This window comes from Dromiciops gliroides, chromosome 4, assembly GCF_019393635.1.
Source record: "Dromiciops gliroides isolate mDroGli1 chromosome 4, mDroGli1.pri, whole genome shotgun sequence".
Taxonomy (NCBI): Eukaryota; Metazoa; Chordata; class Mammalia; order Microbiotheria; family Microbiotheriidae; genus Dromiciops; species Dromiciops gliroides.
The window spans coordinates 263,153,815-263,179,009 of record NC_057864.1 but is presented as its reverse complement, the minus strand read 5'-3'; the positions used below and the strand labels follow the sequence as shown (position 1 = coordinate 263,179,009).

Below are 25,195 nucleotides of genomic sequence, written 5' to 3'. Positions count from 1 at the left end.
TCTTATGTAAACAAAATGAACCTTTTCCTTAGTGATGAGGAAGGAAGTAGGTCCCCAGACCACATTTTATCCTAGGATATTAGAGCAAAAGGGTTACTTAATTCAACCTCTTCCTTTTGTAGATGTGGGAAATGGTTAAATCCCAGAAAGGAGAAGTGATTTGTTCAAGGTCACACAGCTAGTTATCAGCAAAGCAAAACCTCTTGAGTCTCATTCCAACAACCTATGATACCATCCTACCTTGGTGTTAAAGGCAAATCACTGTTTTTTATAAGTGCTTACCAGTCTGCTAGACTAATCCTGCTGCTACTACTTGTACCACCATGGACCTGTTGTCTTGTCTGAGCAGCCTGTTCCCATAAGGTTCTTTTGAAGAATATGCCCTCTGTTTACTTCTTTGAGTTTCAGTTTACTCATCTGTTAAATGAAGATAATGATGTCCATCCTACAGGCTCGGAGAATTGTTACAACAGTCAAATGAGATAATGTCCATGAAGCATTTTGCAAACTTGAAAGCTCTATGTGAGTGCCAATTATTGTCATGATTATTATCCTTTATCTTGACATAAATGTGTCAGGGGGACCAATTAAATCCCAAAGGATTAGTTGATGAACTGAGATAGGTGCTCAACACAGCAGGACTGTGAAACAGATTAGAAAAACATCATTTCTTATGAAATTTAAATAGTTGCTTTGTCTTAGCATAAACCTGATTAGATATTTTGGCTTTGAGTGGCTTATCATTTGTTGCTGATACTCTCCTATTGATTTCCATGAAATTGCACATGCCTGGAGCAGAGGGGAAAAGGAGAACTTACGAGTGTAAGTTAGTGATAAGAGGATATGACTACCAATCAAGGCCTCCTCTCCACTGTGAATCCCCATGAGATCAGGGTAAGTGGCAACAGCTGATTTTGGGTTAAGCAGGAAACCTATTATTTAGGGAGATATGATACAGGCCAAGCTAAGAACAAAAGGCATATTCAAGTCCATACAAATGCCATACAAATGTGGCAAGTGTCAACTTCTCAGAGCCCTGGGCAACTTTTTGCCTGTTATGTTGCATAGAAAGTTGTCAACCTGAATTGGTAGAGTTTGCTCCTGAAAAAATAAAGAATTAAATGAGCAGAACCAGAGAACATTATACACAGTAACAGCATATTGTTTTAAGAACAAATTTGAACAACTAGTCATTTGAGTATTATAAATACTCAAATCAACTACAAAGGAAAGAAGATGCTACCCATCTCCAAAGAAAGAACTGATAAACAGAAGTAAGTATAGGGTGTTCGACACACACACACACACACACACACACACACACACACACACACACACAGATGCACACATATTTGTAATGGTGTAATCTAATGGTAGCCTGCTCTAGGGCAAGGGTGTGGGGAGGAAGGGAGAGAATAAAATATAAAAAGTGCACAGCAGAGACAAAAGAAAACTTAGAAGCACAGAAAAGGAGAACAGCTTTGAAAAACAGTTGAAATGGAAATTTATGGGTTCTTTTGATGTTGTCTCTGTACATAGAAATGTTCTTTTATTTGTCCTTTATATCTAAGTTCAAAATGAATAACATTTTAAAAAGAGAACTTCCTTATGTGGGGGTCCTTATGTCAATTATATAACAGGTCCAGTCCCTGAATCATTTATGAGTTTACCAAGTAATCCTTCAGGAGGAACTATTTACTGCAGCATCACAGTACAGTCAGCCTGGGAATAAATAGTCTATACAAGTGTATGCAAATTTAACAAAGAAGTAGCCTAGTCACTGTTCCTAACTGAGCCCTGGAAAAATTTTACTTCATAAAAACAGGCTTTTCACAGCTCTGGAATAAGATTCAATTATGTGAGGGTATCCAACTTTATTTGTGTTATTTCCCTTGCCAAACTGCCCACAAGAGAATCTCAGTGTAAATGAGCCCGACCACATGGAATCTGGTGGGGACCTTGAGATTTCTTAATCCTTTTTCTATTTTTCTTTTGATTTAGAGAAGGGAGAGTCTTTTCAACTTCCTGTTTCTTGAGTTCCCATTCTTCATCTTTCTGATCCAATGGCAGCCCCTTCTCCTTGGGCCATTAATCTATAGTCTTGACACTCAACTTCAGCCCTAAAAAGAAAAGACAGAAAAAGGGCTGTTTACCATTTCAAAAGCACATATAAAATTATTGCTCTCTAGCTTCTGAAGGGAAAATGGGGCAATCCAGCTGGGCATGTGACTTTTTGTGATAGCTCAGGCTAGGTGAAGCAGTGGATAAAGAATGACACCTGGAGTAAGGAAGATCTGAGTTCAAATTTGTCCTCAGAACACTTTCCTGAGTTATGTAACCATCAACAATCACTTAACCTCTCTTTACCTCAGTTTTCTAAACTGTAAAATGGGGAATAATGACACTACCTACCCAGAAGTATGGCTGTGAGGTTCAAATGAGATGTTTTAAAGTGCTTAGCAACAGTGCCTGTCCATTTAGTAGTACTATAAGTACTTCTTTCCTCCTTCCTTTCCTGTAATGTATATACATATATGTATATATAATATATACATATACACATATGTGTGTATATAATGTACATACACACACACACACCACAATCAGGACAGCTAAATGGCAAAGAGCTTCCAGCCTAGAGTCAGGAGGACCTGATTCAGATCTGGCCTCAGACATGTACTAGCTGTGTGACCCTGGGCAAGTCACTTAATCCTATTTGCCTCAGTTCATCTGTAAAATTAGCTAGAAAAGTTAATGGCTAACTGTTCCAGTATCTTCGTCAAGAAAACCCCAAATGGGGTCACAGAGAGTTGAACATGACTGAAAACAACTTAACAACAAAATACAAAATCATGGGCCGAGAGGGCATCACTATCAACTGGAAAAAATCAAGAAAGGGTTCTTGAAGAAGTTGCCATTTGAGCCAAACTTTGAACTAGAAGTTATAAGAGGCAGAGGCAAGAATTGGGGCCATATCATCCATAGGGGACCTTATGAGATAGGATGTTATATAAAAATAAAGTAGCTTGACTGGACTATAAAATATATAAGGATGAGTAATAGTCATTGGTCTAGAAAGATGGATCAAAGCCAGAATGTGAGGTCTTAAAAGTCCAAACAGTAGCAATTGGGATTCAATCAGTCATTTAATCAGTTATATTAAGCACCTATTATATGTCAAATATCGTGCTAAGCAATGGAGATACAAAGACAGAAATTAAATGGTCCCTGCCCGTAGGGAGATTATATCCTATCAGGGATAAAACATGGATATAACAAAATACACACAAAACAATTAGAAGGCAATTTTGGGGTAGATGGCACTAACTTTTCCTGGGGCAGAGAAGCTCCTTAATCAGACTATGCTTTAAAATACCAATTTGGCAACTATGGAAGATGAATTAAAGAGGGGAACTAAGTATAAAAAGGTTGAATCATGATATTCTGAATCACAAATATAAATGATAAGATTTAGAGCTAGTGTGTGGGAAAATTGGAACACTAATGCATTGTTGGGGAGCTGTGACTGATCCAACCATTCTGGAGAGCAATTTGGAATTATGCCGAAAGGGCGATAAAGCTGTGCATACCCTTTGACCCAGCAATACCAATTTTGGGTCTTTTTCCCAAAGAAATCATGGAAAGGGGAAAGGGACCCACATGTACAAAAATATTTATAGCTGTTCTTTATGTGGTAAGGAATTGGAAGTTGAGGGGATGCCCATCAATTGGGGAATGGCTGGAAAATTTGTGGTATATGAATATAATGGAATACTATTGTGCTATGAGAAACGATGAGCAGGAGGAGTTCAGAGAAACCTGGAGGGTCTTGCGTGGGCTGATGATGAGTGAGATGAGCAGAACCAGAAGAACATTGTACACAGTATCATAAACATTGTGTGTTGATCTACTGTGATGGACTTTATTCTTCTCACCAATGCAATGGTACAGAAGAGTTCCAAGAAACTCATGATGGAAGAGGATCTCCAAATCCAAGAAAAAAAAAGAACTGTGGAGTATAGATGCTGAATGAACCATACTATTTCTTTTGTTTTTTGGTGGTGTTTTTTTCTATTTTGAGGTTTTTCATCATTGCTCTGATTTTTGCTCTTATAACATGATTAATGCAGAAATAGGATTAATATTATTATGTGTGTATATATATATATATGTATATGTATATGTATGTATATGTATGTATATATGTATATATATATATATATATATATATATATATATATATATATAAAACCTATATCAGATTACCTGCTCTCTAGGGGAGGGAGGAGAAAATCTGAAATTGGAAAGCTTGTATAAACAAAAGTTGAGAACTATCTTTATATGTAATGGGAAAAAAAAATAAAATACTTTATTAATTAAAAAAAAGATTTAGAGCTATTGTTCTCAAACTGCGGGGAAAGCAGGGCTTATAGCACAACATTATTATTTGCTATGAAGAATCAGGTGAAGGAATGCTAAAGAAATATCAATATTACGAGATTTAGGACGTCATTGGCATAGCTACTTCTTCAGTGCTTACTCATAAAAATTGTATTTTTTTTAAAACTTAATCAACTGACTTAATTAGATTTTTATTCTTTGAGAACACATCTCTAATAATATAATGGACCTCATAAAAAATTGAGTCATTTTACTAAATTTTGCCTTATAGTTATCCGTGCTGGAATAGATCCATTCTAAAAATCAAGGAACCAAAGAGATTTTTTAAAAGGGAGGGGGCAGAAAGAAGAACCTATTTGTAGAAAAATATTTAGAGCAGTTTTTTGTGGTGGCCAAGAATTGGAAATTGAATACATGGCCATCAATTGAGGAATGACTAAACAACATCCCCACCACCATATGATCGTAATGCAATATTATTGTGATATAAGAAATGACAGGGTGGAGCCAAGATGGCAGAGGAAAGGCAGTGAGTTCTCAAACTCATGACATGATTGCTCAAAAAAAAAATCCAAATAATGCCATAGGACAATGCCTGAAGCAGCAAAACCCACAGAAGAATGTACTGAAATCAACTTCCAACCAAGGACAGCTTGGAAGGTCAGAAAGAGGGAACTGCTGTGCTGAGACAGGAGTGGAGTCCAACCCCACAGTCACCCTGACACAGATCTAGTCCCAGAAAGGCCTCACCAGAGGAAGAGACCTCCCCCCCTCCCCAAGCTTCTGAATTGCCTGCAGCACCAGTATCATCTGGAACTAAGTTCACAGTCTGGTGAGAGGGCTGAGCCCTTGGCAGGGGGAAGATGACAGGGGTCTATGCTGGTACTGAGGCAGAACTTGGGTTTTTCACCCCTGCTGGGAACCAGGAGGTAGGCTTGAGTAGCAGTGGCCCAGGTGGGGGAGGGGCACAAGCTCATTGGAGCTGACAACCATGACACACAAAGCTGCTTGATTAGCAAGTTGGTCTGGGGTCATCTACGGACCAGGGAACAGGCCAGGTGACTGAAGAAACTGATCCTCCTTAAATAATAGCACCTGGGACTTTCAGAAGCTGGGGATAGTGCAGCCTGGAAACAGTGCCCCACTTAAAGGAGCCAAAAGTCAAATAAAAGACAGGCAAGATGAGCAGACAGAGAAAGGTGAGGACCATAGAAAATTTCTTTAGTGACAAGGAAGATCGAGGTGCACCCTCAGAGGAAGATGTCAATGTCAGGGCCCCTATATCTAAAGCTTCCAAGAAAAATATGAATTGGTCTCAGGCCATAGAGGTGCTCAAAAAAGACTTTGAAGATAAAATTAGAGAGGTAGAGGAAAAAATGGAAAGAGTAATGAGGGTTATGCAGGAAAGCCATGAGAAAAAAGTCAACAGCTTGAAAAGCCAAATTGGCCAAATGGAAAAGGAGGTACAAAAGCTGTCTGATGAAAATAATTGCCTAAGAATTAGGATTGAAGAAATAGAAGCTAGTGACTTTATGAGAAACCAAGACACAATAATGTAAATCCAAATGAATAAAAAAATGGAGGGCAATGTGACATATCTTCTTGGAAAAACTGTTGACCTGGAAAATAGATCCAGGAAAGATAATTTGAAAATTATTGGTCTACCTGAAAACCATGATCAAGGAAAGAGCTTAGACATCATCTTCCAAGAAATTGTCAGGGAAAATTGCCCTGATATCCTAGAAGCAGAAGGTAAAATAGAAATTTAAAGAATCTACTGATCACCTCCTTAAAGAGATCCCAAAAGGATAATTCCCAGGAATGTTATAGCCAAATTCCAGCTCTCTCAGGTCAAGGAGAAAATATTCCAAACTACCCAAAAGAAAGAATTCAAGTACTGTGGAGCCCTAGTCAGGATAGCACAAGATCTAGCAACTTCTACATTAAGGGTCCAGAGGGCATGGAATATGATATTCCAGAGGGCAAAGGAATTGGGATTATAACCAAGAATCACATATCCAGCAAAACTGATCATGTTTAAGAGGAAAAAATAGGACTTCAATGAAAAAGAGGACTTTTGGGTATTTGTGATGAAATGACCTGAACAGAATGGAAAATTTGACTTTCAAATACAAGACCCTACAGAACCATAAAAATTGGAGTTGGGGGACATACTTGGGGTCCTCCAGTGGGTGACTATCTTGTGTCTGAGGCAGGGTTTTGGCTGGGATTCCCCTGGGTCCAGGGTGGATGCTTTGTCCATTGTATCACCTAGCTGCCCCATCATGACATCTTTAGGATTAAATTGAGGGGTGAGGGGAATGCACTCGGGGAGGGGGAAGGGCAGAGGTAACATTGTGTGAAATCCCACATGAAAGAAATAGGAAAGGGTTTATAGAGTGGGGGAAGAGATGGGGAGGATCAGGGCAGTAAATGAAAGGGCTCAAAGACCTTAAACTCATTAGAGTTGCCTCAAGGAGGGATTAACACATGCACACCCAATTGGGTGGGGTAATCTATTTAATTTGGGCAGTAAATGAGCCTAACACTCATCAGAATTGGATCAAAGACCTCAATCTCATCAGAATTGGCTCAAGGAGGGAAGAACATACACATTCAATTGGGTGGAATAATCTATCTAACCCTTTAGGAAAATAGGAGGGGAAGGGGATAAAGAGAGAGGGACAAAAGAAGGGAGGGCAGATTGGGGGAGAGGACAGACAGAAGCAAATCCCTTTTGAAGAGGGATAGGGTTAAAGAAGATAGATAATAGAGTAAATATCATAGGGAAGGGAATAGGATGGAGGGAAACAGTTAACAATAGTAATTGTGAAAAAGAGAAAAGGGGGAAATTGTACCAAAAATATTTATAGTAACTCTATGTTGTAGCTAAGAATTGGGAATCAAGGTAATGTCCATCAATTGAGAAATGACTTAAGAAGCTGTGGTATATGATTGTAATTGAATGGTATTGTGCTATAGGGAATGACAAACAGGATGATACCAGAAAAACTTGGAAATACTCATATGAACTAATGTGTAATGAAGTGAGCAGAACTGGGAGGACATTGTGCATAGTGACAGCAGTATTGTCTGATGAGCAATTGTGAATGACTTAACTACTCTCTGCAATACAATGATCCAAGACAATCCCAAGGGACTAATGATGAAGCATATTGTGCACCCCCATAGAAAGAACTGATTTTTTAAAAGCACTTGTGGATTGTTCATATATAACCTGGTTGATGTCTTGTGGAGGGGGGAGGAAAGGGAGGGAGGGAGACAAATTTGGAACTCTATATCTTATGAAATTGAATGTTGAAAACTACCCTTAAATGTAACTGGAAAAAATAAAATAAATATATGTTAAACTTAAAATTATATAAATAAATAACATACACACTTGAAAATAAGCAAGGAGGGGCAGCTAGGTGGTGCAGTGGATAAAGCACTGACCCTGGATTCAGGAGGACCTGAGTTCAAATCCAGCCTCAGACACTTGACATTTATTAGCTGTGTGACCCTGGGCAAGTCACTTAACCCTCATTGCCCTGCAAAAAAAATAAATAAAAATAGAATAAATAAATCAAGGAGTGGAAAAATGCTGGTATTCTAAAGTAATTATTGCTCTAAATGTTTAAGACATATATTTCATTAGACTTATTCTTCAACAAGTGTAGTAAAAATAAGTCTTAGTACCTCAATAAGGTAGTAGGAACAAGCTTATTAATTTAACTGATAATATAGTAAGAATAAATCTTATTTATCTTAGGATAGTTTGTCAACAGAGCATAGTTGATTCCATTTTAAGCCTCTATTTTGTGATAAACTGAGCTATTTTTAGTATAGTGTTTTTTCTATCAGTTGTTTTTCATAAATAAGATAAACACCTGTGTGGTATGACATAGTAAGCAACATCTGTATGTTCTCGAACAACTGATGAAACATCAGCAAACCTTCTGATAAGTCAGACGAATGATAAAATACTATATACAACTTTGTCAGTAATTCTAAAGTAAACTACCAATCAACTTATATATAAATAACTTTAGGTAAAAGTATAAATCCCATATGAAATCACAGTCATCAGCCTACTCCTAAATTGAAATTAGGACAGGCTCTCTGCTCCCTTTAAATGATATTTAACATATGTACATTTATTATCTCATTTCATCCTCACAATAACACTGTGAGACAGGTAACATCACTCTCTCCATTTAACCTATGAGGGAACTTGGACTAAAGGAAGTTGAGTGACTTGCCCAGGGTCACACAGCTAGTAAGTATCTGAGAATAAAAGGAAACTCACCTCTCTAGGAATGCCATGCATTCTTCCTGCCCATAGATCTGTGCAATTCTCTTTGGAGTATCTCCAAAAAAATCTGGGGCATCAATGGCAGCATGCAGCATGTGGAGAACTTTGAGCACTCCTAGTCGTCCTGACTCAGCTGCAAAATGTGCTGGGGTCCAGCCAACATCAGTCACCAAACAGTGCCTGGCTCCATAGGCTATTAGAAGCTTTGTCATCTCAACATGTCCTTAGAAGTTCAGAGAGAGAGAGAGAAAAAAACAATCAGAGGAAATGCATTTTCTTCTTGAAGACAATGCCAGTCCTAAGCAAAGTTATTAAGTTGGTGAAATTTTCCTTTGGAACCTTTCTTTTCTCTTTCCAGCTTTTGCTTTTCTTATTTCCCATTCCCAATTCGTTACCCTCACACTACCCTTGAAGTGCATCTCTATGGATAACATTACATGTTCCACACATTATCTTTTCTGTTTCCAATCCCACACTGAAAGGCTAAGGATCCTTTCTGATGTTCCAAAAATCATATCCTGGATTATGAGTAGGCATGATCTGATATTTTTCAAGTATATAGCTTTTATTTTGTTGGGTTTTATAGTAAACATTTTTATTTAAAGTTCTGAGCTTCAAATTCTATCCCTCTTTCCCTCTATCCCCTCCCCCACCCCCTGAATAGGTAAGCAATCAGATATCGGTTATACGTGGACAATTATGTAAAACATTACCATATTAGTCATTTTGTACAAGAAAACTCAAATAAAAGAAATAAAGTGAAAAATAGCATGCTGCAGTCTGTGTTCAGTCAATATCAGTTATTTCTTTTGAGGTGGATAGTATACTTCATCGTTAGTCCTTTGTAATTGTCTTGGATCATTTCATTGCTGAGAAGAGTTAAGTCATTCACAGGTCTTCAACAAATAATATTGCTGTCTCTGTGCACAATGCTCTCTTTTGTTCTGTTCACTTCATTATATGTCAGTTCATTCAAGTCTTTCCAGGACTTTCTGAAATAATTCTACTTGTCATTTCTTATAGCACAATAATATCCCATCACCATCATATACCACAGCTTGTTTAAGCCATTCCCCAACTGATTGATATTTCCTTGATTTCCAATTCTTATCTACCACAAAAAAAGCTGCTAGAAATATTTTTGTACAAATAGGTCTTGTTCTCTTTTGGGGGATGTCTTTGGGATATAAAGCTAACAGTGGTATTGCTGAATCAAAGGGTATGCACAGTTCTATGGCTGTTTGGGTATAGTTTTAAATTGCTCTCCAGAATGGTTGAATCTTTTCACAACTCCACCAACAGTGGATTAGTGTCCCAGTTTCCCACATCAGCTCCAACATCCAATATTTTCCTTTTGTGCTATATTTGTCACTCTGATAGTTGTGAGGTGATACCTCAAAGTGGTTTTAATTCACATTTCTCTGATCAATAGTGATCTAGAACTTTTTTTCATATAATTGTAGATAATAGCTAACTTTCTTACATGTGTGGATAAGCAAAACAATAGTACAAGATACAAATTAAGCTTTTCTATAAAAATATACCTCTTATTAAAAAATAAGCATTGAGGGGGGCAGCTAGGTGGCACAGTAGATAGAGCACCTGGATTCAGGAGGACCTGAGTTTAAATCTGGCCTCAGACACTTGACACTTACTAGCTGTGTGACTCTGGGCAAGTCACTTAACCCCAATTGCCTCACCAAAAAAAGAAAAAAAGAAAAAAAAATAAGCATTGACTATAATTACTATGATGATAAGAAAGTGATGAATAAGAGAGCAAAATTTAAAGGAAAATAAATACATGTCACTAAATGCTTCTATAAACATGAATTTTATCTGTTTTCTATCAATATCTAATGTAAGTAAAATTTTTCTTATTCAATTTTAAGAATAAACTTTAACATTCTCATATTGTTCTATGTATTGAAAAATGCTGGGTTTAGACCTTTTCCATAATTTCCCATTTTAAGCTTTCTTATGAATATGAATAAGAGCAATTCCCCAGTTGAGGAGTTAAGGATGTTACCTAGCTGACAGGGAAGATAATGATATCCTCGGCAGCAAAAGGAAAATTAGAAAAATGGGGAAGGCCTGGAAGGAAAATTCAATTTTACATCCACTGACTTTACAATGTCTATGAGATATTTAGGTCAAGATGTCCAGTATGTATCTGGGGAAGGATACATAGATCTTAGAATCCTTAGCATAGAGATAATTGAATCCATGGGAGCTGATGAGAGAACCAAATGAAACAATATAGAGGAGGAAAAAAAAGATGACTCAGAACAAAACCCTGGGGGACATCCATTATTATTGGGCATGACTAAAATGAAGATACAGTAAATGAGACTGGGAAGGAGCAATCATTATATGAAAATATGTTTAGCATGACTGTACATGTATAATTAATATTAAATTACTTGACCTCTCAAGGAGGAGAAAGAAGAGAATGGAAAAAGAGAATTTAGAATTAAAAATTTTTAAAAACAAATGTTTAACATTACTTTACATATAATTGGAAAATAAATTTTAAAAATTTATAGAGAAGGGGCAATTAGACAGATAGAAGGAGAACCGTGAAAGGATAGTTTCATGAAAACTTAGAAGAGAATTTCAAAGAGAAGAAAATGATAGACAATGTCAAAAGTTGTCATTATCAAGAAGTATGAAAATTAAGAAAAGGACATTAGATTTGGTGGTTGAGTAGTTGGTAGTTGATTTTAAAAGATCACTGGTGATTTTGGAAAGAGATGTTTCAGGTGAATCATGAGGTCAGAAGTCAAAGTGCAAAAAGTTATGGAGAGCAAGAGTCAATCAGTAAATAAACATTTATTAAGTGCCTACTATGTGCCAGGCATTGTGGTAAATATTAGTGGATAAAAAAAGCAAAATACAGTCCCTTTCCTCAAGGATCTCACAATCTAATAGAGGATACAAGTAAGCAAATATGTACAAACAAGCTACATACTGAATTAATAAAAAATAATTGAGAGGAAAAGCACTAGGATTAAGAGGTTTTGAGACTGCCTGTAGAAGATGGAATTGGTTGGGACTTAAAGGAAGCCAGAGAATACAGTAGACAAGAATGAAGGAGAGCATTATAGACATAAGGGGCAACAAAAGAACCATCTGGTAGCTGAGAGATGGAGTGTCTTGTTCATGAAACAGCAAGGAGGCCAACGACACTGGATCAAAGATTATGTGTCAGGGAGTAAGGTATAAGAAGACTAGGAAAGTAGGAGGGGATAGATTATGAAGGGCCTTGAATGTCAAAGAAGATTTTGTAGTTGAACCTGGAGGAAATAGGGAGACACTAGAGTTTATTGAGTTGGAGATTTGGGTGAAATAGTCAGAACTGCACTTTAAAAATCACTGGTGACTAAATGGCAGATGTGTTGGAGTGGGGAGAGACTTGAAGCAGGTAGGAGCCACTAGTAGGTTATTGCAATAGTCCAAACATGAGGTGGTGCACCAAAGAGGTGGCAGTGTCAGAAGAGAGAAGGGGGAATAATCAAGAGATTTTGCAAAGGTAAAATTGACAGGCTTTGGCAACAGATTGGATTGGGGGAGTGAGAGATAGTGAGGAGTCCAAGATGACCCAGGGTTTTGAGCATGAGGAACTGGGAGGATGGTGTTGCCCTCTACATTAAAAGGGAAGGCAAGAGAAAGGGAGTGTTGAGGGGGAGAGATAATGAGTTCCATTTTAGATATATTGAGTTTAAGGTGTTTATTGGATATCCAGTTTGAAATGTCTTAAAGGTAATTAGAGAAGTGAAACTGGAGTTCAACAGAGAGGTTGGCAGGATAGTAGATTTGAGAATTGCTAGAGTGGTGATGGTAATTAAACCCATGGGAGTTGATGAAATCCCCAAATGAAGTAGTATGGGGGAGAAGTAATTAGAGGGAATGATCTGTACGTGCATGTGGCAAAGGAGATTAAGGAGAAGAATATGTGGAAGCACTGATTCTAGATGACCTTTTGAGAATGAGAAGACATGACTATGGTTGTACACAATAGGAGAGCAGCCAGCAGACAAGAAGAGTTTGAAAATAATTAAAAGTAGGGATGATAGAAGGGGAAATAATGAAAAAATGCAAGATTTAAAGGAATATGGGATCTCAAATTGTATTATAAACAGTAATTATCAAAAACACTTGGTACTAGCTAAAAATTAGAAAAGTTGATCAGTGGAATAGGTTAAGTAAATAATACCCAGAAGCAATCCACAATAGTAGTATGGTGTTTGAAAAAACCCAAGAAACCAACTACTAGAATAGAGACTCCCTATTAGACAAAAACTGTTAGGAAAACTGGAAAGTAGTCTGAGTTAGGTTTAGTTAAATCCCTTATAACATATATCATAATAAACTCCAAATCAACACATGACCTTAGTATAAAAGGTCATATCATTTTTAAAAAGGACCAAACAAGGAAATATTTTGTCTAGGAGGAGAATTCTTATCTGAGGAATGGATGGAAATACTCATTAATTATTTAAAAAGCAATTTCAGTTACATAAAATTGAAAAACCTCTACACGAGCAAAATAAGTGAAGTTAGACTCAGAAAGGAAATAATCAGGAAACATCTTCATAATAATTTCTCTGATATTTATCTTCCTCTACATAATACATTTCTTTGATAAAGGTTTAATATCCAAGATATATAAAGAATTGTTATGAATGTAATAGGAATTTAAGAACTGACTAACATCTTAAGCTTTGTATTTAACAGGGATATGAATTCCCCTCTTATACCAGACATAGATTTGGGAATATCCAGATCTTTGAACTGGAAGTTGGAATTGAGTCAAGCTATGGAGAGACACACGGTCTGGGGGGAGACAGACAGAGGAAAAGCTAGGAACCTCAATAGCTGGGTAATAGCAGCAATGGAGTCAGCTTCCCCAAGCTATCTTGTTCTCAGTCCTCACCAGGCTCTCCTGTTGTACCTTTGGACTCCAGCAGACAGAATCCAGGGTTAGGAGGCATAGAAACAAGTCCTTCTCCCCCTTCAGAGCCCATCTCCATCCCCTACGTGAAAATTTTCCCTTTCTGATGCATTCCAGTCAATCCTTTTGGAACTCTCCTTGTCCATGTGGCCTGGGCCTCTTTGATGATGCTTACCACATAGAAGGTCAACCAACAACTTGATCATCTTGAACCATATTTTGATGGTGTAGGAAACATTCTAGGACACATAGATCATGGGCACAATGGGCAATTCATTCCATTTATAGTTCTCCAAAGCCAGCTGGTAATGATAGGCTATCAAAGAAGGTACTAATGGTCTCCCAATAATACTCAGGGACCACAAATTATTCAGTCTTCAAGACCAATGTTGCTGCGGACAGAGCAGAAAGTGTTGTTTTCCTGATGGCCTTTAGGAGGCAGCAAAGGACAAGTCACCCTGACTGCTATGAGTCAGGGCAATGGTACAACCTCCATTGCCAGCACAGGAGCAAGGCTCATTATCTCTATTTGATCATTAGAGGACACTAAGGCAAGAAGCCACAGAATTCTAGGATTTAGAATTGGAAGAGGCCTTGGAAAGCACTTAATCCAAATTCCTCATTTTACTGAGGAAGCAACCCTGGGAGGTTCAATAATTTGCCCCAGGTCATGCAGGCTTCTTATAACCCTGCATCTGCATAGGCCTGGACCATTCTCAGGGTTTCATCTCCTCAGCAGCACTAAGGAGTTTTTCTGGGCCTTATGCAGCCAGAAGCTGTGAGTTTGAGAACTCTGCAACTGTCTTTCACACAGATGCCAAGATAATTTTCCTAATGCACAGCTCTGACAATATCATTCTCCTCCTCAAAAATCCAGCGGATCTCTAAGTGAATAGAGCACTGGCCCTGGAGTCAGGATTACCTGAGTTCAAATCCGGCCTCAGACACTTAACACTAGCTGTGTGACCCTGGGCAAGTCATTTAACCCCAATTGCCTCACTTAAAAAAAAAAAAAAAGAAGAAGACACTTGTTCAAAGTTGGTCTCTAATGCCTTTAGAATAAAATTCTAATGGCTAGAATTTCAGTTCTAAGTCTTTAAGCATCTTTAGAAACAAATTCCATAGCCTAGTATTTAAGGCCCTCTATCATTTGGCTCCAGCCAGTATAGTATAGTGAAGAATGCACTGCATTTGAAGTTTAAATTTGAACCTGAGTTCAAATTCTCTTTCTGTTAAGTGTATCCCCTATGGCCCCATTTCATCATCTATAAACTGAGAGGATTGGATTAGTTACTCTCTAAATTCTTTTTTTTTTTTTTTTGCGGGGCAGTGGGGGTTAAGTGATTTGCCCAAGGTCACACAGCTAGTAAGTGTCAAGTGTCTGAGGCCGGATTTGAACTCAGGAACTCCTGAATCCAGGGCAGGTGCTTTATCCACTGCGCCACCTAGCCGCCCCCTCTCTAAATTCTTTTTAATTTTAACATCCTGTGATATTCTATATTTCCAGTCTTATTTCATATTATTCCCCTCCATGTGAGATCATAATTGTAAAATACTTAGCCTAGTGCCTAGCACATAGTAAGCACTATATAAATATTAGCTATCATCATCACAATCCTTGTTGTTAACATTATTGTTATTACTATAGTTATTATTTGCATACTCAATATTCCAGTCAAACTGGACTATTATTGTCCTCAACTTTATTACCTCCATGCATTCAGAGAGACTGTCCCCAACTTGTTGCCTTTCTCATCCCTGCCTGTTCAAATCCTTTCCTTTCCTTCCCTTAAGGTATAGTGGAGAGGATGCTGGCCCTGGAGTCAGAGGTACTAGATCCATATCCTGCCCCTCGATGCTTTTATTCTGTGTGAGCTAGAACAAGTTAATTACATTGCTAGATTTCAACTTCTTCATCTGTAAAATGAGGAGATTGGACTAGATAGATTCTAGGATCCCTTCCAGTTATAGTTCCATGATTCTCCATGAAGCCTTCCTTAATACACCTGAAAGTGTTCTTCTCTTCCTTCTTAAATCTTCCTAAGGATGCACTCTGTCTACACACATTCTACCTTTCATTATACTTACTTGTATACATATTATTTCCCATCAAGTCCCTTCCTGAGGGGAGAGACTGGGTTGTTGTTCACGTCTGTATCCTCAGCAAAGAAGAAAGTGTCATATATGATAAGGGATCCATAAATGTTTGCTACACTGAATTGAATGATCCTATATCTCCATATTCTGACCAGTCTGGCTAACTACAATTCAGTGAGGCTTTTCCCTATATCTCAGGTGGTTAGAAGCATCTTAAGAAATCTTCCAGCACAGGCCGAGCCCAATTCTTCCCTACTAATTTTTCTCTCTCCAGGCTCCTGGTGCAGTTTTCTCTGATCGTTTTTTCACTAAAAGATATAAAATATTTTAGAAACTATTAAAGCCCTGACTATTAGCATCACTGTCAATTTGGCTCTTTGTCCGAAACAGGGCCAGTGCACAGGACAATTGTGAAAATGGTAAATTCAGAATCTTCTACCTCCTGGGCCTGTACCCCTCTGTCATTTTTTTTGGAAGCTCCAGAAGCTGTGCATTAGATCCATAATGCCTTGATGCTCACTCAGTTATTAGGTATAATAGCTACTGAGGCAAGGTATTATACCTGCTACCTAAATTTATATTTTAGTTGGAGACTCTTAGAAATGGGAGAAAAGAACCTTTAAACATTCAAAGGAACAAAGATCTAAAGGCAGATGTTCCTGTATTGTTACAAGTAGTAGGAGAGAGAATTTTTTTAAAGGGTGCCTTCCTAGAGTCACCCAAATTAAATTGTGTAGGCTACCACTTATGTGAAATGGTGTTAAAAATGTCTATACTCAGGGGCTGCTAGGTGGTGCAGTGGATGGAGCACAGGCCCTGGAGTCAGGAGTACCTGAGTTTAGATCCAGCCTCAGACACTGGACACTTACTAGCTGTGTGACCCTGGGTGGGTCACTTGGCCCCGGTTGCCTCACTAAAAAAAAAAAAAAAATGTCTATACTCACCTCCCCGAGTTGTTTTGAGGTTTAAATGTAATAATGTAAATAAACATTTTGCCAACTTCAAATTACTATATGAATGTCAGTTCTTAGAAGTAAAGTAGATATTCATGTATTGGAAAATTGCTAAACAAATTGTTGTACTTGAATGTGATGTAATAATACTGTGTTGCAAGAAACATTACACATGATGAATACAGTGAGGCACTCATATGAAATGATACAAAGTGAAGTAAGCAGAACCAGGAAAAGAATACATATAATGTCAACAACAATGAAAACAGAAAGAACAACAAAACAATTAAAGTTGAATGTTGCAAAATCATAATAACCAAGCTCCTACCCAAAGAAGAGATGAAAAGAAACATCCCCCTAACTCCTTTGCAGAATTAAGGGTTTGTGAATGGGGAATACTGCATATAGCATCATTTTTATATGTACATTAATTTTGTTGAACTTTCTCCCTCCTTCTTCCTTTTTAAAAATATTTATTATAAACGGGATAGATAGAAAAGGAATACAATGGAAAACATAGGTGACATTTGTTTTAAAGACAAGATTTTTCCCCCTCCTCCTCCCGCTCCTCCTCCTCCTCCTCTTCCCTCTCCTCCTCCTCTTGCTTCCTCTCTATTTCATTGGCCTGATGGTCAGAAACAAGTATCCTAATATATAGGAAATGCTTTGCAATGAAATGCTGTAATTTTGGGGGTGTATTAAGTGTCAAAGTTGTAAGTATAGTTTATTTAGAAAAAATCATTAGCTTACTATTTTAAAATGTTCTCAATTTTCATTACAAATAGAGCCACAAATGACTGATCGTTTTAAATTAATTTTTCTAATTAGCCAAAATTCACTTTCTCTCTTCCAGTTACTCCCTGCTTTCACAATTGAAAAAGAAAGAAAAATGAAGTCCTTACAACAAAATACATAGTCAAGCACAACAAATTTCCACATTGGCCAAGTCCAAAAATATATTTACTTATCTACACTCTGAGTCCATCACTTCTCTATTAAAAAGTGGAGTGACATTTCATCATAAGTCATATGGAATCATGAATGATCATTATGATCATAATTCTTAAGTCTTTCAAAGTTATTCATTTTTATGATATTATTATTATTGTATAAATTGTTCTGGTTCTACTTCCTTCACTCTGTATCAGTTCATATGTGTCTTCTCAAGTTCCTCTAAAATGATTTCCTTCATCATTTCTTACATGAGTTAATGTAATATAATTATAACCATTATTGCATGGGGAAGAGATTGCTCATCTCTTCCCGGCAATAGAAGTACATATGAAAATTTTTACTGTCATTAGAGATTCATTCCTTTGGATAGGAAAAGTTTCTCTAGAAATCCTTTATTAAAACATAAGTAGGGGGCAGCTAGATGGTGCAGTGGATAGAGCACCGGACATGGAGTCAGGAGTACCTGAATTCAAATCTGGCCTCAGACACTTAACACTTACTAGCTGTGTGACCCTGGGCAAGTCACTTAACCCCAATTGCCTCACCAAAAACAAAAAAACAAAAAACAAGAAAAGCAAAAAACCATAAGTAATGTAGGGTAGGCATATTGCTATGGTCTATAGAGAGGACATAATACTATGAGCTATAAAGAAAGAAAAGCCAAGCTCAGTGGTTACTGAACATAGGTGGTAACTCAACTCATTGTTTACCTTTAATTGCAGCCCAGTGAAGTGGAGTTCGGTCATTCCAGTCTTCATCCTTGTGGTTTGGATTGTAAAGCCCCTTCTTTAGCATCCTCATCACCAAATTGTAGTCCCCTATAGCAACAGCTTGGTGGAGCTTGGTCATATCTGTAATTCTGGACATTTCCTGATCAGAAAATAGTCACAAATGTACAGTATGTAAGGGTGTGGGAGTGTCTACCCAAACTTTAGTGCCTCACACCTTTCACAGGTGTGTGTGGACACTTAGTCACTTTCTGGGCTGACTTAGTCATTCCAACCTGCCTTCATACTCCTAAGTCTCAGTTCCCAAAGAAAGATAACCCTGACAATTACTCTCAAATTCCCTCAGGGTCCTAGGGGAATTCAGTTGTAAGGGAATATTCTCTCTCTACTCACAGGTTTGGCCCTCAATCCCCCACTGTTGTATTTCTATTTACACAACCAACTACTCACAATAATGACACTTTTATATATTACATCCATTTATTTATCAAGAAGGCAAAAGACATAATATCGCCAGTACTCATATATTAAAACAATTGATCAATAGTAACCATATTCTATCCACATAGAAACTTGGGTCAGATCATACTCTCCCATCATTTTCTCTTCTTTTTTTTTTTCATTATTTGTTTGTTTGTCTGTTTATTTATTTTTGTGGGGCAATGAGGGTTAAGTGAATTGGCCAGGATCACATAGCTAGTGTCAAGTGTCTGAGGCCAGATTTGAACTCAGGTCCTCCTGAAATCAGGGCCGGTGCTTTATCCACTGTGCCAACTAGCTGCCCCCTCTACCATCATTTTCAAGAGCTTTTCAAACTATAAAAGCATTTGTAAATTTAAGTTATTAGTATCAGTACATTCTCTTTCCAGGTCTAGTATTAATTGAATAGCTGTGTGTCTATAGACAATTCATTCTACCTCTCTAGTCCTGTTTCCTCATATGTAAAATGAGAGGTTTATATTAATGCGGAAGTGGTCTTGGATTTGGAGTAAGAGAACATGAGTTCAAAGCCTGGACCTGCTACCTTGAACAAGATATTTAATCTCCCTGGGATTTAGCTTTCTTATCTGTAATATGAGTGGGTTGGACTAGATAATCTTTGAGGCCCCATTCATATTTAAATCTATGATCCTATGATCTCTAAGTTCTCTAGCATTTTAGGATTCTATGATTCATTTTGCCTACAAAGAGGTAAATTTAGATCTAATATAAGGAATATAAATTACTGTTGATAGCAGATAATTGAGACACATCAACAGAGGAAACAAAATTATTGCTTGTTAACAATATGATGTTCTATTTAGAGAATCCTGTAAATTCAAGTAAAACTTAGATGGAACAGTAATTTCAGGATAGTAGAAGGACAAATAAAGAAATCCTTGTTTTTCTTAATATTACTAACAAAACAAAGCAAGAACAGATAGAAAGAGAAATTGAATTCAAAATAACTAATGAACATATAAAATGCTTGGGAGACATTTATAGACATATGTAAGAGTTAATATAGGTAAAACTATAAAACTGTTTATAGAAAATAAAATGGATAGATATTAATTGTTCATGATTTACCTGTGTCAATAAAATAAAAATACTACCTAAATTAAGAAGGAAGGAAGGAAAAGCAAGCTATCAACATCCATTTGAAAAGTGACCCAAATTACCAATCATGAGAAATCCACCAACAAACATTCATTAAGCACTCACTGGGGAGACAAATCCAAAGAATGAAAATTAAAATATATGCCTAGCCAGCATTACAAAATATAGCCAAATTTCTATTCATACCCATCAGATTGACAAGATGACTTTTAAAAAAAGGAAAATGGAAATTATTGAAGGGAATATTAGATTGAAAAGGCCCAGTCATGCATAGCTGGTGGAGCTGTGAAATGGTATGATTATTATAGAATTCAATTTGGAATTATACCCAGAAACACTAAACTATGCCCACTTTTTGAACCTACCAATAGCACTAGGAACCATATATCCTAAAGAAATAAAAGGAATAGCAAAAGGGCACATAAAAATATTCTTTTAAGTTCTTTTATTGTAGCAAAGAACTGGAAACTAAATGGGGCCTTAAAATAGAAGAATGGCAGAACAAAGTCACTTTCTATGCTCTGACCAAATTTGTAACTGCATAGCTAGAATAGAATGAAGATGAAAGGATACTGAATCTGGAACCCGAGGTTAGAATCCTTGCTCAAGCACTTACTATCTGCATGACCTTGGACAAGTCCTTTTTGGCCTTTGGCTTCCTTACCTGTAATATGGCATTCAATATTTTCAAAATATTTCAATAATTGCAGATGAGTAAAACTGTAAAATGAAAGTGATCTCTTAGATCCCTTCGTGACCTAATAGCCTACAAAGTTCACTTGTGCAGAGTTTACAATTCCATGTCAATGTCTCAGGCTCTCCCTTGTAAATTCAGCACAGATGCACTATACAAAATTAAAATTATGGATTTCTTTTTCTATAACATATTTCCTACTATTTTCCTTCTCCCATTCCTAGGGAACCATCCTTTAAAACAAGGAATAAAAAAGTGGGAGGGAGGGGAAACACTGAAACTAACATATTAGGAAAAAATCTGACATGGTACACAGTGTTCCAAACCCATAGTTGTGCAGGTCTGCAAAGAAGCAGGAAAATGTACCCCCTCATCTCTTCTTGAGGGTGAACTTTAGCCCACATACATTTTTTAAAAATACATTTTCATTGAGGTCTTCTGTTTTCATATCCCTTTCATTTTCAAACCTCACTTACCCTCACTTACCCACTGAGCCATCCCTTATGGTAAAGAATGAAAAAGAAAGATTAAAAAAAAGCAGGTCAGTAAAACTAATTGCATCATCTGAATCTGACAGCAAATACAATGTCCCAACAATAATTTTTTTTTTTAAATTAACTAGCAGGCACTTGACTTCCCACTCAACTGACTAAATTGTTTCAATTAATTTACAAGTACAATAGGACTTCATGAACATAAAATAATCACTGGGTATATTATAACCAAAAATAACAATATCCTCTGATGCCTCCTTGACTCACCTAGCAAGGAGTATGGTGAAGGATGAAAGAATTCTGGTGAAATTCTCCCAAAGCTTATTTAGCAGTGCTGATATCTGGCACAGGACTTCAGACTTTCTGTTTGTTGGTGAGCACCGTGGTAACTGTTTCCTCCTTGGGAATGGTTGGCTTAAAGAAAAGTCCCTTTCATATTGGCTTCCTGACTTTCTTCAAGCATTTCTGGACCTGGCTCGCAGTATAAAGTAGGTGAAATTTATTGCCCTTACGTCCTTTCTAGTCAGCACTCCTTCCCACAGATGCTGGGGACCTTGCCTGCCTTTCAGCCCCACCCCTACCCCACTGTACTGTAGACCTTTCCCTCCTCTCCCTCTTCACAAAATGAATCTGTCCCTTCTCTTTCGCTTAGCAAGCTCTCATGTTGGAAAACAACTATCTGATAAAGGGATTCTCCATAAAGTATCAATGACAAAATATGGGGAAGGAAACACAGAGCTTCTCTCCCCCTCCCCAGTTAATCCATCCATCAATAAGGATTTAAACACCTACTTTGTGCCAGCCAGTGTACAAAGGATAAATTCTTATTCTCCAAGGTGGACTGAAAAATGGAGAGGATTGCTCTCCTTTTGAGGGTTTCTTTCAATGAAACTGCAGAGTTTATTCAGTGGAAGACTGAGGAATGAAACACTGAACTTGACTCTGAGTTCAACAGTCTACAGGCTGGACTAGGATGCTTAGATGAAAAAATAAATGCTGCTGTTTTCAAACTCTTTTCCCTACTTCCATTAGGGAGTCTGCTAGAGAGTCAGGACAGTAGTAATGATCGGCAAGTCTAGAAAGCCAGTCAAGCAGAGTTCTGTAATGATGGTGCTTGCAGCTGGCTACTTTGCTACAGAAAAGGCTGATGACTATGAGGTTAGAGACAGAAAGAGAAATAACAGAGCAAAGAACAATTCTATGTATCTCTACTATGAGATAAGTAAAAGAGTTTTGATAACAGTCAGTATTTATTAAAGATTTTCTATGTTCCAGACAGAACTTGGGGCAGCTAGGTGGCACAGTGAATAGAGCACTGGTCTTGGTATCAGGAAAACCCATCTTCATGAGTTCAAATCCAGCCTCAGACAACTCCTAGATGTATGACCTTAAGTGAGTCACTGTATCCTGTTTGCCTCAGTTTCCTCATTTGTAAAATGATCAAGAGAAGGAAATGGCAAACCACACCAATATTTTTGCCAATAAAACTCCAAATTGGGTCATAGTCAGACACGACTGAAATGACTTAACAACAGCAACTTGTTTCCAGACACTGCTAAAAGCTGGGGATATAAAAAAAAGGCAAAAACAGTCTCTGCCTTTGAGGGACTCATGCTCTAAAGGGGGAGATAACATTTTAAAAAACTATGTACAAACAAGATATATACAGGATAAGTTGGGGGAAAATATAAAGGGAAAGGCAACTAAGATTAAGGAGGACTGGTAAAGGCACCTTGGGGACAATGGAATTTTAGCTGAAACTTGACAAGGAAAACAGGAGGCAGAAATATGGTGGAAGAGCATTCTAATCATAGAAGACAAACCACTGGAAATGCTCTGAGTAGGAAGATTTAGTATCTTTTTCAAGGAACAGTAAGATCAGTCTCCCTGGAGTGATAGTTACAGGGGAGTAAGGTATATGAAGAATGAAAGGTGGAAAGGGTCCGGGTTATGAAGGGTTTAAACTGTAAAATATGATGTTATGCTTAAACCTAGTTGTGATTGAGAGTCACTGGAGTTTATTGAATAGGGATGGATAGGGTGACAGGGTCAAACCTGCATTTCAGGAAGATCAATTTGACAGCTGAGTGGATAATAGGTTGGAGCACGAAGAAACTTGAGGCAGGAACACCAACCAGTAGACTACAGCAATACTCCAGACATGAAGTGAGGAGGGCCTGCACCAAGGTGGTATCTGTGTCAAGGGAGAGAATAGGGGCACATATGAGAGATGTTACAAAGGTAGAATTGACAGGACTTGGTAACGGATTGGATATAGGGTGTGAGATAAGGAGTTCAGAATTATACCTAGGTTCTGAGCCTGGGTGATTTATAAGATGGTGGTGACCTCAATGGTCATAGGAGAGTTAAAAAGAGGAGAGGCCTTGGGGAAGAAGATAATGAGTTCAGTTATGTTGGGTTCAAAATGTTTCTAGAACTTCCACTTCAAGATGTCCAACAGGCAAGTGAAGATTTGACACTATTAAGAGAAAGGTTAGTGTTCAATTAGTAGATTTGAGAATTATCAGCATAGAGATGATAATTTAATCCATTGGGAGTTGATGAGATCAACAAGTGAAACAGGATATAGGAAGAAGAGAAAAGGACCTAGGATACAAAAAAGTAAGAAGGATAGAAGGAAGGAAGAAAGGAAGGAAGATGGGAAAGAGGGAGGGAATAAAAGGAGAGGGGGAAGAAAGGAAGAAGGGAAGGAAAGAAAGGAAGGAAGGAGGGAAGGAAGGAAAGGAGTAAGGAAAGAAGGAAGAGAGAGAAGAAAGAAAAAAAGGAAATGAGGGAGGGAAGTAAAGAAGAAATGGAGAGGAAAGGAAGGGAGAAAGGAAGAAAAGGAGAAAAGAAGGGAGGGGGAGAACAAAGGAAGAAAAGTAGGGTATCAATAAAGCATTTTTTAAATGTACAGAAGAAAATGGAGGGAAGTTGAGAGAGAGAGAGCGCGGGGGAGAGAGAGAGAGAGAGAGAGAGAGAGAGAGAGAGAGAGAGAGAGAGAGAGAGAGAGAGAGAAGCAAGACAGGATAGCTTTAGTAACTAACATGTTGAATAAAAAGCAAAACCCAATATGTATATACTTTGCCTCTGGGAAGTTTTTCTTTATAATTTCTTGAAACATGATATCAAGACTCTGCTTTTGATCATGGCTTTCAGGTATCCCAATAATTCATAAATTACCTTTCTTCAATCTAGTCCCAGGTTGGTTGTTTTTCCTATGAGATAATTCACATTTTCTTCTTTTTTTTTCTTTGACTTTATTTTATTATTTCTTGATATCTTAGGTAGTTATTAGCTCCCACCTGATCAATTCTAATTTTTAAAGAGTTATTTTCTTCAGTATTTTTGTACCTCTTTTACCATTTGGACGAGTCTGATTTTAATGAGTTATTTTCTATAGTTATTTTTGGTGCTTCTTTTACTGAGCTGTTAGTTCTCTTTTCATAATTTTCTTACATGGTTCTCATTTTCCCCCAGTTTTTTCTCTGCCACCTTTATTTGATTCATTCATTCATTTTTTCATTTGTTTGGTTGGTTTTGCATTTTAAAAATCTCTTTCTTTTCCTCTTCTAGGAAATCTTGTTTGGTTTTTGTCTAATCTGCATTTTTCCATTGACACTTTGCTCATATATGTTTTCAAATCATTGTTGATTCCTGAGTTTGTGTCTTGAATTTTCCTGTCACCATAATAGATTTTCTTTGATCATGTTCTTTTTTCTCTTTTCTTTCCTTTCCTTTCCTTTTCTCTTCTTTTCTTTCCTTTTTCTTTTTTTTCTTTGTGTTTTCTTTTTGTTTTGTTTTTGCAGGGCAATGAGGGTTAAGTGACTTGCCCAGGGTCACACAGCTAGTAAGTGTCAAGTGTCTGAGGCCAGATTTGAACTTAGGTCCTCCTGAATCCAGGGCCAGTGCTTTATCCGCTGCACCACCTAGCTGCCCCCTCTTTTTTCTTTTTTCTTTTTTCTTTTTTCTGCTTGCTGTTGTTTACTCATTTTTTCAGCCTATTTCT

General features: G+C 37.5%; 2 protein-coding genes across 2 annotated transcripts in view; one reads left to right on the top strand and one right to left on the bottom strand.

Annotated features, from left to right (window-relative positions):
- Positions 1 to 1,756: 1,756 nt before the first annotated feature.
- On the bottom strand, positions 1,757 to 21,540 carry ANKRD66 (ankyrin repeat domain 66). Its single transcript, XM_043964465.1, is given in 5 exon segments — positions 1,757 to 2,079; positions 2,081 to 2,120; positions 8,711 to 8,939; positions 18,382 to 18,541; positions 21,454 to 21,540. Coding segments are annotated over 4 exon segments (588 nt in total). The 5' UTR covers positions 18,539 to 18,541; positions 21,454 to 21,540; the 3' UTR covers positions 1,757 to 1,917.
- Positions 21,541 to 21,595: 55 nt separating this feature from the next.
- PLA2G7 (phospholipase A2 group VII) overlaps positions 21,596 to 25,195 on the top strand; it is an 80,003-nt gene continuing 76,403 nt past the window's right edge. Inside the window, exon 1 of the mRNA XM_044004615.1 lies at positions 21,596 to 21,674. The gene's annotated coding sequence lies outside the window, so the exon portion shown is untranslated. The remainder of the gene's footprint in view (positions 21,675 to 25,195) is intronic.